General features: G+C 39.0%; 1 protein-coding gene across 2 annotated transcripts; it reads left to right on the forward strand.

Moving 5' to 3' along the window:
* Positions 1–1,870: 1,870 nt before the first annotated feature.
* On the forward strand, positions 1,871–20,170 carry LOC132642091 (protein ESMERALDA 1). Of its 2 annotated transcripts, XM_060359371.1 has the most exons (10): positions 1,886–2,604; positions 3,471–3,540; positions 9,523–9,590; positions 9,693–9,781; positions 10,195–10,392; positions 17,340–17,544; positions 17,644–17,811; positions 18,510–18,677; positions 18,770–18,960; positions 19,355–20,170. In XM_060359371.1, exons 1-10 carry the CDS (start codon positions 2,197–2,199, stop codon positions 19,515–19,517), a joined length of 1,728 nt encoding a protein of 575 aa, XP_060215354.1. In that variant the 5' UTR covers positions 1,886–2,196; the 3' UTR covers positions 19,518–20,170. The 2 variants fall into 2 exon arrangements, with proteins under 2 accessions (XP_060215355.1, XP_060215354.1); XM_060359372.1 differs by lacking the exon at positions 19,355–20,170 and having other exon boundaries at positions 1,871–2,604; positions 18,784–18,954.
* The last annotated feature ends 243 nt before the right edge of the window (positions 20,171–20,413 follow it).

Below are 20,413 nucleotides of genomic sequence, written 5' to 3' on the forward strand. Positions count from 1 at the left end.
AAGCTTCTATCAATATACAAATCATTATATTTTGCAAGTCTCATTTTTAAAATAAAATTATCATTTAAAGCTTAACAACATTTATAAGTTTTATTTTTGAGTGGACTACCATGTATTTCTTCAAGTTAGTCTAAATAACATTACTATGTTTTCCTTTAAAACCTTAATAACATTTGCAACCCATTTTCTTAAAATTTAAGTGTTATATTTAGCCTCAATTAATTAACCTAAGTTTGGTCGGATAACCGTAGTTAGCGGATTCTAAAGGATGCCTAACCCCTTCCATTTAGGATAATATAGAGCCCTTACCTAGAATCACATTGGTTAAGCAGACTATTAACAGAGGTTTAGTTTTAACTTTACCTTAGTTAACGTCTAGGTGTCCTAATTCACCGTTAAATTAATTAGGTGGCGAGTCCTTAAAACAAAATAAATAGGAATCACCAATATGTTGTACTCTAATTTAACCCGGTTAAAAATGGGGTATAACATTGATAAGGTTCCATTGCTGCTCGTTCCCTCAAATTTGAAGCATAGTTTTGGGGATTTTCTGTAAGAGATTTGTTATAGGGGGTTGTTTATTTAGGGAGCACGTTTGATGAGTTTACGTTGCGACTGGATGAACTGGAGGGAGAAAAGAGTTTAGAATATTCAGAGCAGACTTTGGTTTTTGCATAATTAAATTCGCCGAGAGAGAAGAAGAATGACCGAACATTTCCCCGTAAGGGTAGCCGGAGGGCTCACGTCCTTAGAAAAGACGGTTATTGTTGAGACAATATGGGAAATAACGAAAAGGGGGAAAGGAAGAGAGAAGTTGGAGCTTTTCTCTCCAATTTTTGTTGTGTTTTCATTCAAGTTTGTTTTTTTATATAAAAACGGAAAAGGGCCTAATATACCCATATACTATCAAAATAGGATCAAATATATCCTTCATTATACTTTGGGTCAAAATATGCCTCTAACGTTATATTATTAGCTTAAATCTATCCCTCCACTGTTACAGGTGGAGCCCAATCCCATAGGACACTAAGTGGTCGTTTGGTTTGAGGTCAAAATAGTCCCGGGATTACAATCCCGGGACTAATTTATACCATCTGTTGGTATTATTTTATACCATCTGAAAGATGGTATAAAATAATACCAGTATAAGTGGGTTAAGAAGGTATAAGTTGAGTTATTCCAGCACTAATTTTTATACCACGTTTGGTACAAGGTATAAAATAATCCCGGGATAAATCTATACCTTATACCAAACGTGGTATAAAAATTAGTACCGACATAACCCATGTTATACCTTAAACCAAACGACCACTAATAATTTAATGAGGTGGACACTATGTGACATGCCACCTCACTAACCAAACCGAATTTTACCCCACCTCCGCCTCCTTCCATGTAATCTTTCACCATTAACACCTCCCCTTCACATTCTGTGTGAGCTAAAAGAAGTAGTTTGGTGATGAGTCAGTTGAGTAGTTGTCCTCCTATATAAATATACTTGTACTAGATGTAAGGGCAAGTAAGAGATATGGTGTAGTATTAGGTCCCTTATTATTCACATTTTTTCGGATTTTTTTTTTCACTTTTCTCCGATATCAGCGTTTGGCCATGAAAATTCTAAATACAACTTGAAGTTGTATTTCGGAATTTGAAAAACAAGAAAAACTGAGTTTTTCACAACAAAACAACTACATTTCAATAAAAAAATACAATTTAAAAACTATGACCAAACACAACTCCAATTTCAAAATTCAAAAAAAAAAGTGTCCAAACGCCTACTTAATCTTCTTCAGGAGCCACCACGCCAGTCCAGTATTCCAGCATGGCCCACTAGCCCAGAACACCCTTACCTCACTAATCAGAGGCACGTGAATTCCTCTTACGATACAGCAGAGGTGAGTGCATCCATCTTTTATATGAGGTCACGTGCGCACCTTCTCCTCACAGCGATGGCAATTCGTTTTTAACACTTGCCCTCTATTTTGGCTGGCTGTATTTCTCTTCAACTTCTTCCATACCGATCCACGACCCGGCCCCCCGCCCCCTCTCTCTACGGAATATCAACACATCTGAGAGAGAGAGAGAGAGGAACAAAGGGGTTGGAGAGGAAAAAAGGATTTCTTTGTTGTAAATCTGGAAAATCCTTTTGGAGTCTTTGTTTGTGTTGTATGATGTGAAGGAGAAAGAGAGAGAGAGATGCACGCTTATAATAGGCTACCGAGTAGTGGACACAGCAGCCCATCAACGCCCTCATCGCCACGCTCCCGCTCCCCTCGTTTACGCGGCGCTACTAATAGCAATAGTGGTGGTGGTGGACGGGTCAAACCCAGCAGCGCAGCCCGTTTTACTCCTCCGGGTGCACACAGAACCCTTGCACATCGTCTTGCTTGGCTCATTCTATCAATTCTCCTTCGTCGACAGGGGATATTCCTGTTTGCTCCTTTGCTGTACATAGCTGGGATGTTGTTTTACATGGGCACTGTATCCTTTGATGTTGTTCCTATCATCAGGCACCGCCCTGCTCCCGGCTCTCTTTATCGCAGCCCCCAGCTCTATGCCAAACTCCGACCCGAAATGGACTCTGATAATTCCACTGCTCATGCGGTTAGTGTAAACACTCTACTACTTTTTCACTAAATATTCTCTATCTTTTTCTTTCACATGCCTCGTCTAGATCTGCAATACTCAGTGTATATGCTTCTTCTCTAATCTGGAATTTCTTTCTTTTTCTCTCTCTCATCATCTGAGTATTCTGTAGCAAATGTGTATCATTCCTCCTACTTTGCGTACTAAGTAACTGGATGGGGTTGAGACTCCAGGCCATATGCACAGTGCTCAGTTAGTGTTCCCAATTACAATTTCCAGCTACAGTGCTTGAGTGCAAGTCCTCTTTCTGTGATAGGTGTTTAGAAATGTTAGAGAATACATATACATAATTTTAACTTCTCCTGGAAAACTTTTTAATTGTTTAAGACCCTTTCTCTGGTTTCACTGGCACGTCAAATCATTACTGAGAATTGAGAAAGTTGTTTTTTGACATTGAATAGTCTGAAGGGCATAAGTTTGTCTGTGATCATTTGAGGCAAGCAGAAATCCTACTGAAGTCTGCACAAACTCAAGTGATTAGTGTCATTGTTGTCGAGTCCCTATGTTTAGAGAAACATTGAGTATTCTGTTCAATCATGAAATATTTGATGATAAATTTAGGTTCTTGTTGCCCCCTTGAATGTTTCCGATTTCTTTCTGTCAATAAGTGTGTTACTTTGTAACCCGATCTTATTTTATGAATTCTGATATTTTAGTTCAAATTCTCCCAAAAATGGTGAAGCTTGTCCATTATTTCATGATGTCAATGTTGGTAATGAATCTGATCATGAAATTATTTGCAGTGAAAACAATTTGCATATATGATTGTTTTTTTGCTTTTATCTTCTAAAATCATACTAAGTAGAGGTGCAAATTTCCTGTAGATATCAACAATATGGAAAAATTCCTATAGAGGTGGTGAATGGAGACCATGCATTAACAAATCCTCAGGAGGTACAAAATTTGGAGAATCGAACTTATCCTTTGTCCTCTTTAGTATGCTATGATGCTTCTCTCTCTCTCTCTCTCTTAATTACTCGTCATATAGTAAGGACAACTCTCTTGTTGCGTTCAGGTTATATTGGAGGTTTCCCAATGCATAGTCTTATCGTAATTTGAAATTCAAGATAACTAATGCATTTATATGCTGGGAAGTTTATGTTCATCTTATGTGTTCAGGTTTATCGTACAAAATATTCTTCTCTAATTAGTCAGAAACTAAGAACCTTGGTATTCAGTTTAGCTTTCTTATATAAATAACTTTTCTTTTTTCATGTAGTCTAAACAGTTCTTTTTTCCAATGGACTAAAATCTTATAGAAGCAACCTCTTGTTTCATGACCATCTGGCTAGCTTTTCCCTCTTGATATCTCTTTTCATATGGTATTACAACTCTATGATTTTGGTAAAGACCTAAGCAGCCTTTCACTGGGTGCAAGATACAAGTCAAAGGAAATCTGGTATAGGGTTATTGAGAAGTTTTAAAAAAGACTTGCATCTTGGAAAATGCAGTATCTTTCTTTTAGGGGCAGGCTAATACTTATCTTACCAAAGAAGCATGGAGGACTTGGTGTGAAAGATCTGGCACTTCACAATAAGAGTATGCTAATGAAATTACACTGGAGGTATAGTATGGAAGATCCTGGTTATGGAAAGCAGTAATTAAAGCAAAGCATGAGCTGAACAACTGGTGCGTGATCACCCTATGGGGTGGGCCTTTGGAAGCACATTTCTAAATTATGGGATGAGTTCCAACTAAACTCAAATCAAGGTAGGGGGTGGGTCACATAAAAATGTGGAAGGACAAATGACCTGGTTAAGTGACACTTGATGAATATCCACACCTTTATCAACTGGCAAGTGATCAAGATTCCTCTGTAGAGCTATGCTAGCAGAACAATTCATGGGACCTAAACTTCAGGAGAAACAGATTGGGAAATGAATGCGCTAATGGAATTTCTTGCCAAACTAGCTGGGATTTCTGTCAATCCTCAGGTAAAGGATAAGCTGTTCTCGGTCAGTTCAAAGGATGAGAAATTTATAGTGAAGGTAGCATATGCACAACTATCTTCCAACATGGGGTTGATAGACAACTGGCCGTGGAAATTATGCTGGAGGACCAAACTACCTACTAAAGTGATTTGCTTTAATTGGATAACCTTATAAGGAGCATGCCTCACTCATGATGATCTCAGGAGAAGAAGCATACTAATAGTGAGCAGGTGTTACATGTGCTAGTTGGAATCTGAAAGTGTTAGACATCTATTTCTACACTGTCGAGTAGCAGCTCATATGTGGAATACGTTCTTCCCTACTTTTAGACTAGCATGGTCATGCACTGCCATCCTATATGATGTCTGTGTTTCCAGTTCCTGTGAATGTGATTAAAAGGATAGATAGATTGAGAAGGGACTTTTTCTTGCAAGGAAATGAGGACAGGAAGAAATTTCATCTAGTTAACTGGAGGAAATGACAATCAGTGAGAAAGGAGGGGTGGGCATCAGAGATTTGGCTAAACAGAACAAGAGCCTATTGGGATGGAAGATAAATGGATGACAGAGGTGGTGAATACTCCATATGGATGCGGTATATGGAGATCCATTAGAAATCTCTGGCCATTGGGAATGGACTGAAGGTATCCTTTTGGAATGACAAGTGGTGTGGTCAAGAATCTCTGAAGCAACTATATCCAGATCTCTACATCTTAAGACAAGCTCAACAGGCTACAGTGACTGAAATCTGGACAGGTCACGGTTGGAATTTACAATTTAGAAGATACTTGAATGACTGGGAAATGCCAAGGATAGCAAACTTCTACAACACAGTTGCTCACTTTAACAACTTAACAGATACTCTGCTATGGAAACTTGACAACAAAGGGTGCTTCACTATCAAATCTGCATACAGAGATTTGAGCTCAACAAATACTCAGGTGGAAGGGTGGCCTTGGAGGATGATGTGGAGAACAAAAGTACCTTACAAGGTAAATTGTTTCTCCTGGCTATTAGCAAAAGAGGCAGTACTGACTCATGAGAATTTGAACAGGAGAGGATTCCAACTATGCTCTAGGTGTTACCTATGTGGAGAACAAGCAGTCAACCATCTCTTTTTACATTGCAAGTGGATAGACCAGCTTTGGCAGATCTTTGTTAAGATGAGGAAAATCAAATGGGTGAAACTAGGTAACATAAAAGAGGTGATGAAGTGTTGGAACAGAGATGGAAATGCAACAAAGAAGGTGGAGAGATGGAAGATTGTCTTAGCATGATGTATATGGTGGACAATTTGGAAGGAGAGAAATCAGAGATGCTTTGATGACAAACAAAGCAGCATGCAGAGATTGAAGTTAAACTGCCTAGGATTATATCACTTTTGGTGTAAGCAGGAAATGATAGATTAGACAATAGATATTTTAACAACTTTAGATTGGTTATTGATATAATGTAATAGTCAGGGCAATGTAAGTTGTAATACTTTTGGAGGGGACTACACTTTTGGATGTAGTAAATCTGTGGATATACAGACTAACTGTTACCATCTAAAAAAAAATATATTAAGGAAGCTTATGAAAACTTTTGTTCATGGAGAGTTGGAGAACCCATTAAATGGTTCCTGCTTCTATTTTTTGGTGCATCTAGAATGAAAGAAATTATAGATGTTTTGATGGAATCTTAACTCTTTACCTTTTTTTTTTTTTAAATAAAAAATTTCATAGATGATAACAAGGCCATTTTGGTGGTATACAAGAGGTGTACCAAAAAGGAGAAACTTATAAAATATGGTTCTCTCCAATAGAAACCCAATCCTCTATACAAACAGGAACTACATGGTTGCACCAAAAGAAAATAACGGATCAGTGATTACTCCTCAATTGAGCAAAGTTCATCTCCACCCCTTATAAAGCTCTCATATTCCTCTCTTTCCAAATGACCCACAAAAAGGCAAGAGTAATAACATTCCAAGCCTTGTGCCTTCTTCTCCTAGCTCCACTCTTCCATCCGAACTTCAACTCCTTCACGGAGTTTGGCATAGCCCAAGAAACACCAAACCATTTAAAGATATCCCACCATAAACTCATGGCTAGTTTGCAATGTAACAGAATATGATCCACGTCCTCACCTGCTTTCTTACATAGGAAACACTAGCTTATGCACACGACCTTTCTTTTTCTAAGATTCTCCGCCATCAATATAACCCCTCCAGTCGTCAACCACGTTAAGAAGCACACCTTCCTCGGCACCTAGGTATCCAAACCGAATCATATGGGAAACTATCCTCCGCCTAAGCAGAAACATCTCATAGAAGGACTTGATAGAGAACAATTTATTACTTCCCAACTCCCAACTCGGAGCGTCGGGTCTATCAACTGGCTCGCATTGCTTGTGAAGTAAAGCTAGCAATCTCTGAAGCTCAATTATTCCTCTTGAATCTCAAACCCCAAAAAGTACCATCCCCTTGTGTCCCCCCTACCTTGATGAACAGACAATTCCCTTTGGCAAGAGGCCCTATGCAATACCGATAAGTCATCCTTTAGCACCACACCTCCACACCACTTTTGACCTGAAAAACTAACTCTATTCCTAACCCCAACCTTAAAAGCAATGTTATCACTGACAGCTTCCCACCCCTTCATTATGTTCCTCCACACACCACACCCGAAAGGCATAGTAATCCCATTTGTTCTCCACCCTCCTTCCATAATTTCATATTTATCAACTATCACCCCTCTCCAAAACGCTTCTCCCTCCATGCTGAATTTCCACAACCATTTATCCAAAAGTGCCATCTTAACAGAAGATCAGTGACATGACAATGAAGAAACAAATGGCTATTGGATTCTGTTTCTAAACCACAAAAAGGACATCTAAAGCATAAGCGAAATCCCTTTTTTTCAAAGTCTCTTGAGTCAGGCAAGCCTCTCTTGCCACTAGCCAGGTGAAACACAACTTTTGTAGGAGCCTTAACTTTCCAAATATATCTCCATGGCCACTGTGCAATTTGGGGACTACACTGGGTATGTAGTTGTTGTTGTTGGCCACTACAATTTACTCATCCAAATTACACACAGTATGATAGGTAGACTTCACTGAAAAAGCACCATCTTTTCCAAGTTTCCAGTAGACCTTATCACAAGACTCTGATAGCCACCTAGCCCTTTGAATTCTTCCAGAGTCTTAAAAAATTCCACAACTCCTATTTCCTAGTCATTTAGGCCCCTTCTAAAAGTAATATTCCATCCCAAGTTGTATCTAAACTTGCTTTAGGGGAGCTGCTCCAGCAAGCACCCCTTTCAGAGGGAGGCAATGTTATAAAGGTCAGCGAATAAGAGTTGGAATGTTTGTGAAGGAGTTGATGTCCGGTTGGAAGAGTGGAGCTCGGAGAAGAAGGCACAAGGCTTGGAATGTCACTCCTCTTGCTGTGATATGGGTCATTTGGAAAGAAAGAAATAGGGGAGCTTTTGAAGGGGTGGAGATGAGCTTTGCTCAATTAAGGAGTAGTTTCCTATCCCTTATTTTCTTTTGGTGCACCCATGTAGTTCCTGTTTGTACAGAGGATTGGGTGTCTTTTGGAGAGAACCATATTTTGTAGGTTTCTCCTTTTTGGTATACCACTTGTATACGGCCATGTTGGCCTTGTTATTATTAATGAAAAACTTTACCAGATAAATAAAATAAAGGTCAGCGAATAAATCTTTTAGAGTGTGGCCCAGTGTTATCAAAAGCGAAAAGCGCAAAAAAGCTCTGAGGTCAGAACAAAGTTTTTCTACCTGGACAACCTCTTAGGGTCTCTTGTTTTACCTGGACAGCCCTTCATAAGGCTTGCCTTACTCAAGACAATCTCAGGAAAAGGGGCATCATTCTCATCAATAGATGTTTTTTCTGTAAACAAGACAATGAGAGTGTCAATCATCTTTTTTTGCATTGCCCCATAATAGCTAACATATGGGATTTCTTCTTCTCTTTGTTTGGCCTCCAATTGGTGATGCCCTTTTCCATCAAAGATGCTTATGTTAGTTGGATATGCTGGAGAGTTGACAAGACCATCAAAAGGATCTGGAGGATGATAAATGTTACCTGTTTTTAAAAAAAAGGATCTGGAGGATGATCCTAGCAGCAATCTTTTGGAGTATTTGGAAAGAGAGAAACTGCAGATGTTTTGATGGAATATCAACTTCCATAAGTATCATTAAGGCTAGATGTTTAGTCATTCTTTTCAGTTGGCACTTTTTCTCCCCTGTAAACGGTGTGGATAATTTTTTGGGTTTTGTTAGCTCCCTAACTCAAGTTAGCAGCAATCTTAGGGGATATCTTTTTGGATCTTTTGACTGGTTTACAGGTTTTTGCTCAGCTAGCTTCATGTTAATTCTTGTTTGAAGCAGCATTATGCTTAGTTGTAACCTCTGCATCTTCTTGATGCCATTCTAGTGCATTTTAATTACTTCAACCAAAAAAAAAAAGTTTTTCTACCAATTCCTACTTTGTTGTTGGAGTTGGCTGCAATATAACCCCAGTATGACCTGATAGACGTCCATACTCCAATCCCCCCCCCCCCCCCCACCCCTTTTTTTTTTTGATGACATGGGAACCCGCAGCCGCTACCCTTCGGGTGCGCACAGGGTAAACCCAGCTCCTGTGTAATAGCTCGCAAACCACACAGGAGAGATAACCCGCACTAGGCAAGCCCAGTGCGACGAGCTCGACCCAGAAGGCAAATCCCCTACTGTTGTAGGCAGGGGGTTTCGAACCTGAGACCTCCATTATGAAAGCCCCATGCTCAACCAGCCTCCAATCCCCCTTTCTCCTTGCTAGTAATTAAGGATTTCCATTTTACTAAGTGGATAGCTTGATTCTCTTTGTTGTTGTTTTTTTTTTTTTTTCTATTTAATTTAGATGAGGTTTGGTGAGCAATGAACTAAGATTGTATCGCATATCTTCAGGTTTTCCTGAATCAAATGGTTACCTTTATATCGAGGCAAATGGTGGTCTGAATCAGCAAAGGACGTCGGTATGTCCTTCAGTTCAAAAGATAATTGTCATTGAAATGCTGAAGTTTTGTTTGGGTGACGGTGGTAGTTTAAGATCACTAATGTTGCTTTTTTGCTTCCAGATATGCAATGCTGTTGCTGTGGCAGGTTATCTTAATGCAACCCTGGTCATCCCACACTTCCATTTTCATAGTATTTGGAGGGATCCAAGGTTGGCTGCTTTTTCATCTTCTTTGTTTGTTTGAGTAATGCAGTACTTCCATAGCGGGGCATTTATGTACTGTAAACTCAGAAATTTGGTGGATGCATAAATAGTTTTTAATTGTTGCTATTATTACTTGGGCTAGTTTTTTTGACAAATGACCGCAAAAAGATCTCAGTAGCCCAAGAATTTGAACAGTTCCAGTGGTTTGGTGAATCTGTACCTTAGGTTCATGGCCATTTCCTTTTGAGATATCATTGTAGCAAACTAAAATCTGAATTACTTCATGCAACTCGGATTATTTCTGGGATAGTGGGTGTTAGTTTTCATGGCTGTTCTCTTGATCCATCTAGTTTAACATCCATCTCTGCACCTTCCTTTCATTTCAAATCATAAAAATGCTCGGCGGTTGTTCTCTGCAGCAAGTTCGGAGATATCTATGATGAAGAATTTTTTGTTAAAACCCTAGCCAGTGATGTGCGAGTGGTGAACAAGATTCCTGATTATGTTATGCAAAGGTTCGATTACAATATGAGCAATGTTTACAACTTCAGGATCAAAGCTTGGTCCTCCATCAGTTACTACAGGGATACAGTTCTTCCAAAGCTGCTCGAAGAAAAGTGAGTTTCTGGACATTTCTGTTTTTTTTATCACCACTATCGACTCTTAGACTGAACGGCCTTTAGTTAGAATATTAGTGCTAATAATTAGCTATCACCTATTGGGTAGACATCTTAAGATGACTTTGTCGATTGTGTTAATTAATTAGCAAATTTTTGGAGACTTTATTTTTCCTTTTCCTAACGTAATTATAGGAACAACATATTTTCTTTTATTGTAACTGATTGTCTTTCCTTAATCAGTTAAGATTCACTTGTATACTTACCTCTTCTCATGGGATGTAAAAAATATTGGGATAAGTTTTAGACTTGTTAGAGAACTTTAATATTATTGTTGCATTGTTGTTGTTGTTATTATTATCATTAGTATATGTATATATGACTTATTTTTTACTTTTATTTCTATTTCGTATGATGGAGATATAAGAATAAGCGAGGTTCAAAAAGCTGACCCCAACTTGTTTGGGATTGAGGCATAGTTGATGTTGTATGTACTATTTAAACACCTGATAGCTTGGAAGAATAATCAAGCAGTACATTCTTCATTTGTTTTCCGTGTTATATCTCACTATCACATGGTATCAAAGCTTTAATGAGACAATACTCGTGCAGTTTACTAGCGACATCCGAGAAGAAACTACGTGACTCTGCAATTTTTCGATGGTTGTCTTTGTCAATCTTTGTTTTTGACGGTGTCTTGCAAAAACCAACACCACCAGAAGGTCCACTATCATCCGATGAACAAACCCCACAACTCCTTCGTCAGACTCTGTCGCACGCACAACCATGCACCACCAGAAGTCCAGCTACGGTGACGCGTCAATCCCCCTCCTCTACCCTCAAGGTTTTTTTCGGCAATTTTCCAGGGTTGACTTTTACTCCTTGGGGGTCGCTTAGCCATCTCGAGGCCACCCATCTTATTTCTTGAACTTCCTGATCACCAGAAGCAAGGGTTCCAGTTTACCAGTTTCTTTACCGGCCAAATCTCTCTTTTCCCTAGTCTCCCATACATCTTCCTTCGTTGATGCTTGCCTTTTGGTTTCCAGCTCAACCAATCAACTTTTTGGTGACACCCATTATCGAAATAGATTTTCGGCTGTACAGAGTCAGATTTTTTCGGTAACATTCTGGCCACCCTCAAGCTGCCACTAGTGAGAAGTTCTCTATCTGCACGGCTATCCCTTTGATTGTTTGACTATTTTTCAAATTTGTGGTTAAATCCTATTATGCTGTTTGAAATTGAAAAGTTTTGGTTATCAGAAAATAGGTGCGGATTATCCGAAATGTCGTATTATTTCCTTGTCTCATTATAACGAGTTTCCTAAGTACAAAAAGGCATGTAAGCAGACATCTTTTTTCACAAAGTGGATTCAATAAAAGGCATCAAGAAGATGTGAGTACAAGACATAGCATTTAAGCTTACAAAAATTCGGACTGGCTTCTATACAGAGTCTAAGACTAAGCCAATTCTAGTATTTTTTCGGCAACTTTCCAGAGCTGGAGTGTTATCAAAAGCGAAAAGCGCAAGAAAGCTCTAAGGTCAGCTGGGGCTTTAATGAAAAAAGGCGCAATGGTGCAAAAATTCAAATATATGTTTAGTTCAAGAGTAATAATAATATGACAAATATATGGACAAATAAATTGTAAAAACATTACGATAAAGTGATATTAGTTATCTAGTGTCACCTCTTCAAGAGAGACACGTCGGCAAGGAAAAGTATCTCTAGAGCCTTGATGATGACACTGAAGCGCACATAAAGCGAGACAAAGCGCTCAACATGTTTTGAGCCTCGCTTCAGGGCTTAAGCTCACTTTAAGTGCGCCTTTGACAACATTGTTAACTAGAGAACTAATGAGCTAATGGAATCTAAAAAATGATCAGCATTGCTAACTGGGGACCAGAAAAACAGAAAAGCAATACACTTGGCTTTTAAGGAGCCTAAGGGAGTTGATCTACCATCAAAACATCTATAGTTTCTCTGACCAAATACACCCCAAAAATATAAGCAGGGACCATAGCCCAAATTTTGTTGATGGTTTATTAACTCTCCATAAGCTCCAGCTCTCATAAGCATCCTTCATTGAGTAGGGAGTGAGCCATTTAGACCAAAAATACTCATCAACGTACTCCAAATATCTGTAGCTAGTTGGCAGTGCAGTACCAAGTGGCATGTAGTTTTAGCATCCTTTTGGCACATGTAGCATCTGTTTGGCAGCTGGAAGTTCCTCTTAATCAGATTATCTTGAGTGAGGCATGCCTCATATAAGGGAGTCCAAGTGAAGCAGATGACCTTTGGAGGCAGTTTAGTTCTCCAAATGAGTTTCCACGGCCAGTGTTATCAATCAGAGAGTTTCTTGAACAGCTATGTTGGTATCCCATCTTGACTGTGTAGTTGCCTCCACCATAGTTCCCGATTTTAGTTTGTCCTGGATTTGAGGATTCACTTGACATTGTTGGAGTCTAGCAAGGAGATCTTTTCTTTTCCCGAAGAAGTTATATCATTTTAAAACAAAAGCATCAAGAAGATGCAGTGGTTACAGGATTTGTCTTTGGATCTTACAAAAAAGTCTGCCTTCTATACAAAAAACAGACTATGCCAGAGCTACGGAACTAATGAAATCCAGGATTTGATCTGAACTACTAGCTGTTTACAAACTGAACCATCAAAATAAACTAGCAATATATCTGGCCTTTAAAGACCCTATAGGAGTTGAGACCCCATCAAAACATATCTTGTTTCTTTTGTCCAAATACACCAAAATATGCAAGCAGGTATCATTCTTCAGATACTCTTGATGGCTTTATCAACTCTCCAAAAACATCAACTCATATAAGCTTCCTTTAATGAGTATGGGGTGGACAATTTGAGTCCAGTGATGCACATGCTCGAGATATCTGTAGCAACTTCACAGTAAAGGAATAGATGGCCAGGACTTTCAATTTCCTTTTTGCACATGTAGCATCTGTTAGGAAGTTGGAACTTCCTTTTCATTAAGTAGGTGTTTGTCCATAGATACCAAAAACAAATTCACTTTTTTGGAATTTTTGAAGTTGGAGTTGGAGTTGGAGTTGTGTTTGGCCATAGTTTTTGAAATTGTAGTTTTTGGTGAAATGTAGTTGTAAAATGTGAAATTTTTTTGAAAAACAAGTTTTTCTTGTTTTTGGTATTGTATTCCGAATATTTATGGCCAAACGCCAAAGTAAAAAAAGTGAAAAAATTTTCCGGAAAAAAGTGAATAATTTTTATGGTCAAACGGCACCTAAGTTATCCTGATTCCTGAGTGAGACAGGCCTCATTAAGGACTATCCAGGTGAAGCAGATGATCTTAGGAGGTAACTTAGTTTTCCATATTACTCCCTCCGTCCCAAAAAGAGCATCACCAGAGCAAAAAAAAATTGTCCCAAAATAAGTGTCACCTGAGCAAAAAAAAAAAAAATTCCCAAAATAACTGTCACCTTAGGAATTCAAGACAAATTGGCAAGTGTTTCCAACTATGCCCTTTGCATTAAAGAAGTAGTCCTCTTTAATATTGCTCAATTCTCAAAAAGCATCTAATAAATAGGGGTAATTCTCAAAAAGCATCTAATAAGTAGTCCCTTTTTATTTTTTTTCAATTTAAAAAAAATAGGGGTAATTTAGTAAACTAAACTCCACACTGTATTTATTGATTTCTTAATGGGTGTGATTCTTGCTAAGGTGACACTTATTTTGGGACGGAGGGAGTAGTTTTCAGGGCCAGTTATCTGGCATAGCGTTGCTAGAGCACAATTGATGATACCCTAACTTGACGGTGTAGATGCCTCCTTCTTGATTGCCCCATTTTAGCCTATCTGCTGCCAGTGGATTGAGGTTGCACTACTGAGTGTTAGCAGTTTCCTGAACTCCCAATCATACAAGTCCCTTCTTAGTTTGAGATTCCAATCAACCCCTTCCCTGTATGTGGCTATAACAACAACAGTGTCTTGGGTCTTGGGCTAGATTGAAAAGAGTGGGGTGGGCATCTTGGAGGGTGGTATTGCATGTCCATTTGTCTTTCTATAACCTAATTAGAGTACCATTCCCTACTCCAAAACAAACAAGATCCTGACCAAGCAAGACACGCACTAGCCCCATCCAATGTTACCGCACTGATTTGGAAAAGAGAGGTACTTTACTGTCTTTGTGTCCCACATATGCAATCAGTAAACCGAAGAAAAAAATAGCTTCTTAGATTATAGAGGAAAAAACCCAAAAACTCAAATCTGGATGAAGCTGAAAATTTGTGATGTCTGAAAAACATGTAAATGTTTCAGGTGACACCCACAGAGCAGAATTTTTTTCAGAAACTCAAGCCGGAAAAACAGATCTACTTCACTGGAAACAATGTGACACACTTAATAAAAAGACCTTTGGTGGTCTGAAAAAGTTGAGAGTAGGATGGGTAGGCTCAAAATTGACCTGCAACCCCACACAAGAAAAAAACTATTATTTTTTGCCAGAAGGCTTCACACACCAACGCGTGACAATCACATGCCGCCGAATCTTCTGGTGCCCTGTGACGGCGTGTCTGGACTGGTATCTGGCAGCGGCTTACTGGGGCTTGGCCACCGTCTTCAGTCGAAGCCTGTGGTGGTGTTGGTTCTTTTACGACGCCGACAAAAAACTGTTCAAACGCGGACAACTTCAAGTGGGGGAGAATTCAACCTCCTTTATTGAGAAAAAGGATGCTAGTGCTGCAAAGGAGAAAGCTCACCTCAAAGGCTGTAATCACCCTGACAATGTAGAATTTGAGAAAGAAGAAAAGACTTTTTATTTTATTTTAATTTCAGTATGTTTGAGTTTTCGCTTCACACCCTTGTCTTTGGAGTAATTCTTGGCTTGGCGCTAGTGTGAGGTTTGGTACTGATTCTTCGTTTGGCACCAATGTGAGACTTGGTAGGCATCTTGGTTGTGTTCCTGTATACAACTCTTTTGTGGCTCTTTGCTCAAATGACCGGACCCTCATCTTCTTTCAAACTTTTCGTTCTCCTCCTTCCATTGTTACGATCTCCATCTCTTCTTGTAATTTTTTTCCTTTTCTGAATCACTTGATGAGGGTCCGGTCGTTTGAGTTTGAAAGAATCAAATGAAAAAAGATAGTAAGGCCCCTTTATTTTAGTTTAGAATAAACGCATATTTACACGTGCTGCTTTTTACTTATTTTCTTTACTAGGCGATTAGTGAAGGGGGTAAATAATACGAAAAAATATGTTCAAGGGGGTAAATAATGCGGAAAAAGTTAAGTTCAGGGGGTCATAGGACCACAACATACTTAGGTGTATAGTTGGCAATTTTGTTATAGTTTAGGGGTGTTTCTATGCCTTTTCCCTTTTGATTAAATAAAATTGAAAAACCAACTAAAATCTCTCAAAATAAAATAATCTATTATATATATATATATGGAGTCTAAAGGATTTAAGCTGAGTAGGACCAAGACAGAGTACTTAGAGTGTAAGTTCAGTGAGACACCTCAGGAGGTTGGCGTGGAAGTTAGGCTTGGTGCTCAGGCCATCCAAAAGAAAAGTAATTTCAAGTACCTTGGGTCTATCATGCAAGGCAGCGGGGAGATTGACGATGATGTCACACATCGTATTGGGGTAGGGTGGATGAAATGGAGGCTAGCTTCCGGAGTGCTATGTGACAAGAAGGTGTCACCACAACTTAAGGGCAAGTTCTACAGAGTGGTGGTTAGACCGGCTATGTTGTATGGGGCGGAGTGTTGGCCAGTTAAGATCTCTCACGTTCAAAAGATGAAAGTTGCCGAGATGAGAATGTTGAGATAGATGTGTGGGCACACTAGAAGCGACAGGATTAGAAATGAGGCTATTCGGGATAAGGTGGGAGTGGCCTCGGTGGAAGACAAGATGCGGGAAATGCGACTGAGATGGTTTGGGCATGTGAAGAAGAGAGACATAGATGCCCCAGTGCGGAGGTGTGAGAGGTTAGCCATGGATGGTTTCAGAAGAGGTAGGGGTAGGCCAAAGAAATATTGGGGAGAGGTGATTAGACATGACATGACGCAGTTACAGCTTACCGAGGACATGACCTTAGATAGGAGGGTGTGGAGGACCCACATTAGGGTAGAAGGCTAGTAGATAAGTCTCGTTATCTTTCCTTATTAGTAGGCGCATTAGCGCATAATAATTTCTTGTGCTCTGATTTATGTTATTATTTGCTACTTTCTGTACTCTGATTACTCTATTATATCTGTGCCGCTTCCGTTATTTGCATTTCCATATCACTTTGAATTCCTTGATTATTCTGTTTTTACTGTGTCGCTTGCATTATTTCATTGCAATATCGTTTTGAATCTTTTAACCTTATCTGACTCCCTTTTTATGCTTCTATTGAGCCGAGAGTCTCTCGGAAACAGCCATCCTACCTTGGTAGGAGTAAGGTCTGCGTACATTCTACCCTCCCCAGACCCCAAGATGTGGGATTTCACTGGGTTGTTGTTGTTGTTGTTGTTGTATATATATATATATATATATATATATATATATATATATATATAAACTAATTGTAAAAGGAATCTTTACACGCTTCTTTCATTATTTGACAATTAAAAGCATTTTTTTCCAGGAAGATTGGCTAAACACAAACTGCTTCTTTAATACTAAAAAGTGCTTCTCAAATTATTTCACCAAACACAAGCTGCTACTATTCAAAAATAATTTCTCTGAAACCCTATCCGGGGAAAATCACTTTTAAAAATAAGCAAACTTTGAAAGCTTGGCCAACAATCTATAGAAGTGTAAATGCCTAGGCTATCAATCTTTAAGTCTGTTATCATGTTTGGTCAGCTGGATATATTCCTCGTCAATTCTTTGATGCTTAATTGGTAGGTTCATTTCTTCATATTTGAAGCATTTTGTTTTGCTATCTAGGGCCACAGTTTTGCTAAGTGTTTTCTGATCATTGACTCAGGCTCATCAGAATATCCCCATTCGCAAACCGTTTATCATTTGATGCTCCTCCAACCGTTCAGCGGCTTAGGTGCCTGGCTAATTATGAAGCCCTTAGATTTTCAAATTCCATTTTGAGTTTGGGGGAAACATTGGTGTCAAGAATGAAAGAACGGAGTGCCAATAATAGTGGAAAGTATATCTCTGTGCATCTCCGCTTTGAGGAGGTTAGTTTCATGTGGTGCAAACTGCTATATACTGTTTTTTAATGTGCTCCATAGCTTAATTTTCCAAGGTTATCGAGCCTTGATCATTTTCTCTTGCAGGATATGGTGGCTTTCTCTTGTTGCATATATGATGGTGGTGAAGAAGAAAAAAGGGACATGGATGCTGCAAGAGAGAGAGGATGGAAGGGAAAATTTACAAAACCTGGTCGTGTGATTCGTCCTGGAGCTATCAGGATTAATGGCAAGTGTCCCTTAACTCCTTTAGAGGTAATATATTGTCGTTTTCATCTCTTTTCAAGAGACCTGACTTAACAGAACACATTATATACTTTTTTTTTTCCAGTTTCAAAAAAGTTGTATGAATGTACTTTCTTGACTTGGTCAGAGCATTCTGATTCTTCGTGAGACTTCCTTCCTAAAGAAAGTGTTTTGTTCAGAAAGCGTATGGTTTAGAATACTTTCTGGAGATAGCACTTCTTTGTACCTGGCCTTATTTCAATTACTGGAATCCTACCTTTGTCTGAGATTTAGTATATGCTTATGCTAGGCACAAGGATCCTTATGAGATGATGAGAGCGTAAAACTAGTAATTGCATTAGCTTTACTCATATTAATTTTGTTGGCTGAAGTGACTCGTGAGACTTGAGCATTATACTTGGTGGTGATTTTTTAAAATTTCTTCAATCATGTGTGAGAAGGTTGCCTTGGAAATGTGAGTTGGAGTATCCTTCTTTTTTGTCTTCTTTAGTCAGTTTATACTGTCATAGTTGAGTTGCAAGGATTGTGACTAATGTTTAGTAAGATTCCAAGAAGGGGGAGCTCACATTTCTTTTGAGAACCATATTTTGATGCAGGTTCTCTTTTTTAGGTATATGGCTTGTATACGGGGTTTCCCCCAATTGTTAAAAAAAATTATTTACCTTACTAGAAAAATTGTGGCTCATTTTCTACACACTCTTTATCAGGTTGGTTTGATGTTGAGAGGCATGGGATTTGACAAGATTACATCCATCTATTTAGCATCTGGAAAAATATACGACTCTGAGCGACATATGAAACCACTATTAGAGATGTTTCCTCTTTTACAAACTAAAGAAATGCTGGCATCCCCAGAAGAATTAGCTCCATTTCAGGTCTAAATTGTTCGATTGCTCTTCCAGGCTTTTTTAAGTCCCCCCCGGCCCTCCTCTTTGGCCTACCGTCTGACTCAAGTTATTGCTTATAGAATTACTCTTCCAGGATGGCTGCCATAGACTATACTGTTTGCCTTCATAGTGAAGTATTTGTGACAACTCAGGGAGGCAATTTCCCCCACTTTCTGTTGGGCCATCGAAGATACTTATATGGTGGACACTCCAGGACCATCAGACCAGACAAGAGGAAGTTAGCTTTGTTATATGATAATCCCAATATCGGGTAAGCTTTTGGTTGACATTTCTGCCATCTTTTTACCAGTTTAGGTGAGACCTCTCTAGTGTGCCTGTAAAGAAACTGAAAGAAGCCCTATCAAAAAAAAAAAAAAAAAAAAAAAGAAAAAAAAAACTGAAAGAAGCCGTTACGGGGATTAAAAGCCCCTTTGGTAGTAAAAGAGTGGGTATTACAATAATGAAGGCCCATGGTCAAGACAGTAACTCTGGCTTTTGCTAGTTACAGGTGTTTCATGGCTGTTTGGTAACTTACCTGTTATCTTAATTTGAACGTTCATTTTTCTAATGTGGACTCAAATGTAGTTAGGCACTCTATGCAGTCTTGTATGTTGGTTTTGCATTGCTTTTGATCGGTGTATGTTTTCCATATGCTCGTCTTCCAGGTGGAGGAGCTTCAAGCGGCAAATGCTTAATATACGAGCACATAGTGATTCAAAAGGAATTGAGATTAAAAGGCCAAATGACTCAATATATTCATTCCCTTGCCCAGATTGCATGTGCCGGAGTAACAAGACCGAAGATTCTAGATCATCCTCAGTAACGTGATCTGTGTGCTTGTCAATAGGTGGTGTTCTTGTTCTCGTAGCGTGCATGAACTTCAGCGCCTAACCTGTGTGCATGTCAGCAGGTGCTGTTCTTGCTCTTGTAGTAGACATGAACTTCAGCTGCTAACTGTTGTGATTCTTTCATTTTTTTCTCCCTCCACTGTGGAGAGGGCCTTACTGGATCTTGGAGCTGCTTCTGGGATTTGAGTAATGACTGATCAATTTGATTATCTCCCGGGCACGAGTTTGAGTGTACGCTTTTGTACATGAAGGTGTAAGAAAGAATGGGAAAGTTGTTTCCATCGGTGATGTTGCCCCGGGCGTTGAATTACATAGCAGATTCATCTTCTTCCAGCTGCTGTATCTAACAAGCTGTGAGGTGACAGGAGATATATTTGCACGTTAGTTTTGTGAGAGACAGGATTTTGTATATTAGTGAAGTAGGAGTGCTAGATTATAGGAACAGGATGAGAACAGTGTAGGCTTATCAGAAGTCAGGGTTCCAAAGTTTTACTGATACCCTTTCTTGCCAATATTTGATAATGTCTTCCTTGTTGATATTTATTTCTCAGTTTCACTAGATTTATCACCCCATTTCAGAGCGCACAGAATTTGAAAAAGAGCATTGTTACAGATGTGTGGATTTTTCCTTGATTAGTTGTGTCTGACAAGAGCATTTACCATGGTATGTGCCAAATGCTACTCATAATCGAGATCATTTGGCGTAACGAGTATCAATCATTATTTTTGCTTATGATCATGCACGATTATTCCTTGAATAAGCACTCTTAAACTGCCTAACTTTTTTAATATTGCAGTCCTCTCTTGACAATTACTCCTTTGCATGGCTGTGCTCGATTGAGTGTTTCGAGTGTAATAACTAAGGGAAGACTTTTA

This window comes from Lycium barbarum, chromosome 5, assembly GCF_019175385.1.
Source record: "Lycium barbarum isolate Lr01 chromosome 5, ASM1917538v2, whole genome shotgun sequence".
Lineage (NCBI taxonomy): Eukaryota > Viridiplantae > Streptophyta > Magnoliopsida > Solanales > Solanaceae > Lycium > Lycium barbarum.

Excerpts from the sequence above, each read along its gene's own strand:
- LOC132642091 (XM_060359371.1), top strand. The coding sequence starts at position 2,197 with ATGCACGCTTATAATAGGCTACCGAGTAGTGGACACAGCAGCCCATCA. Across the intron at positions 2,605-3,470 it reads ATAATTCCACTGCTCATGCG|ATATCAACAATATGGAAAAA; the intron begins GTTAGTGTAAAC and ends AATTTCCTGTAG. Across the intron at positions 9,782-10,194 it reads AGTATTTGGAGGGATCCAAG|CAAGTTCGGAGATATCTATG; the intron begins GTTGGCTGCTTT and ends TGTTCTCTGCAG.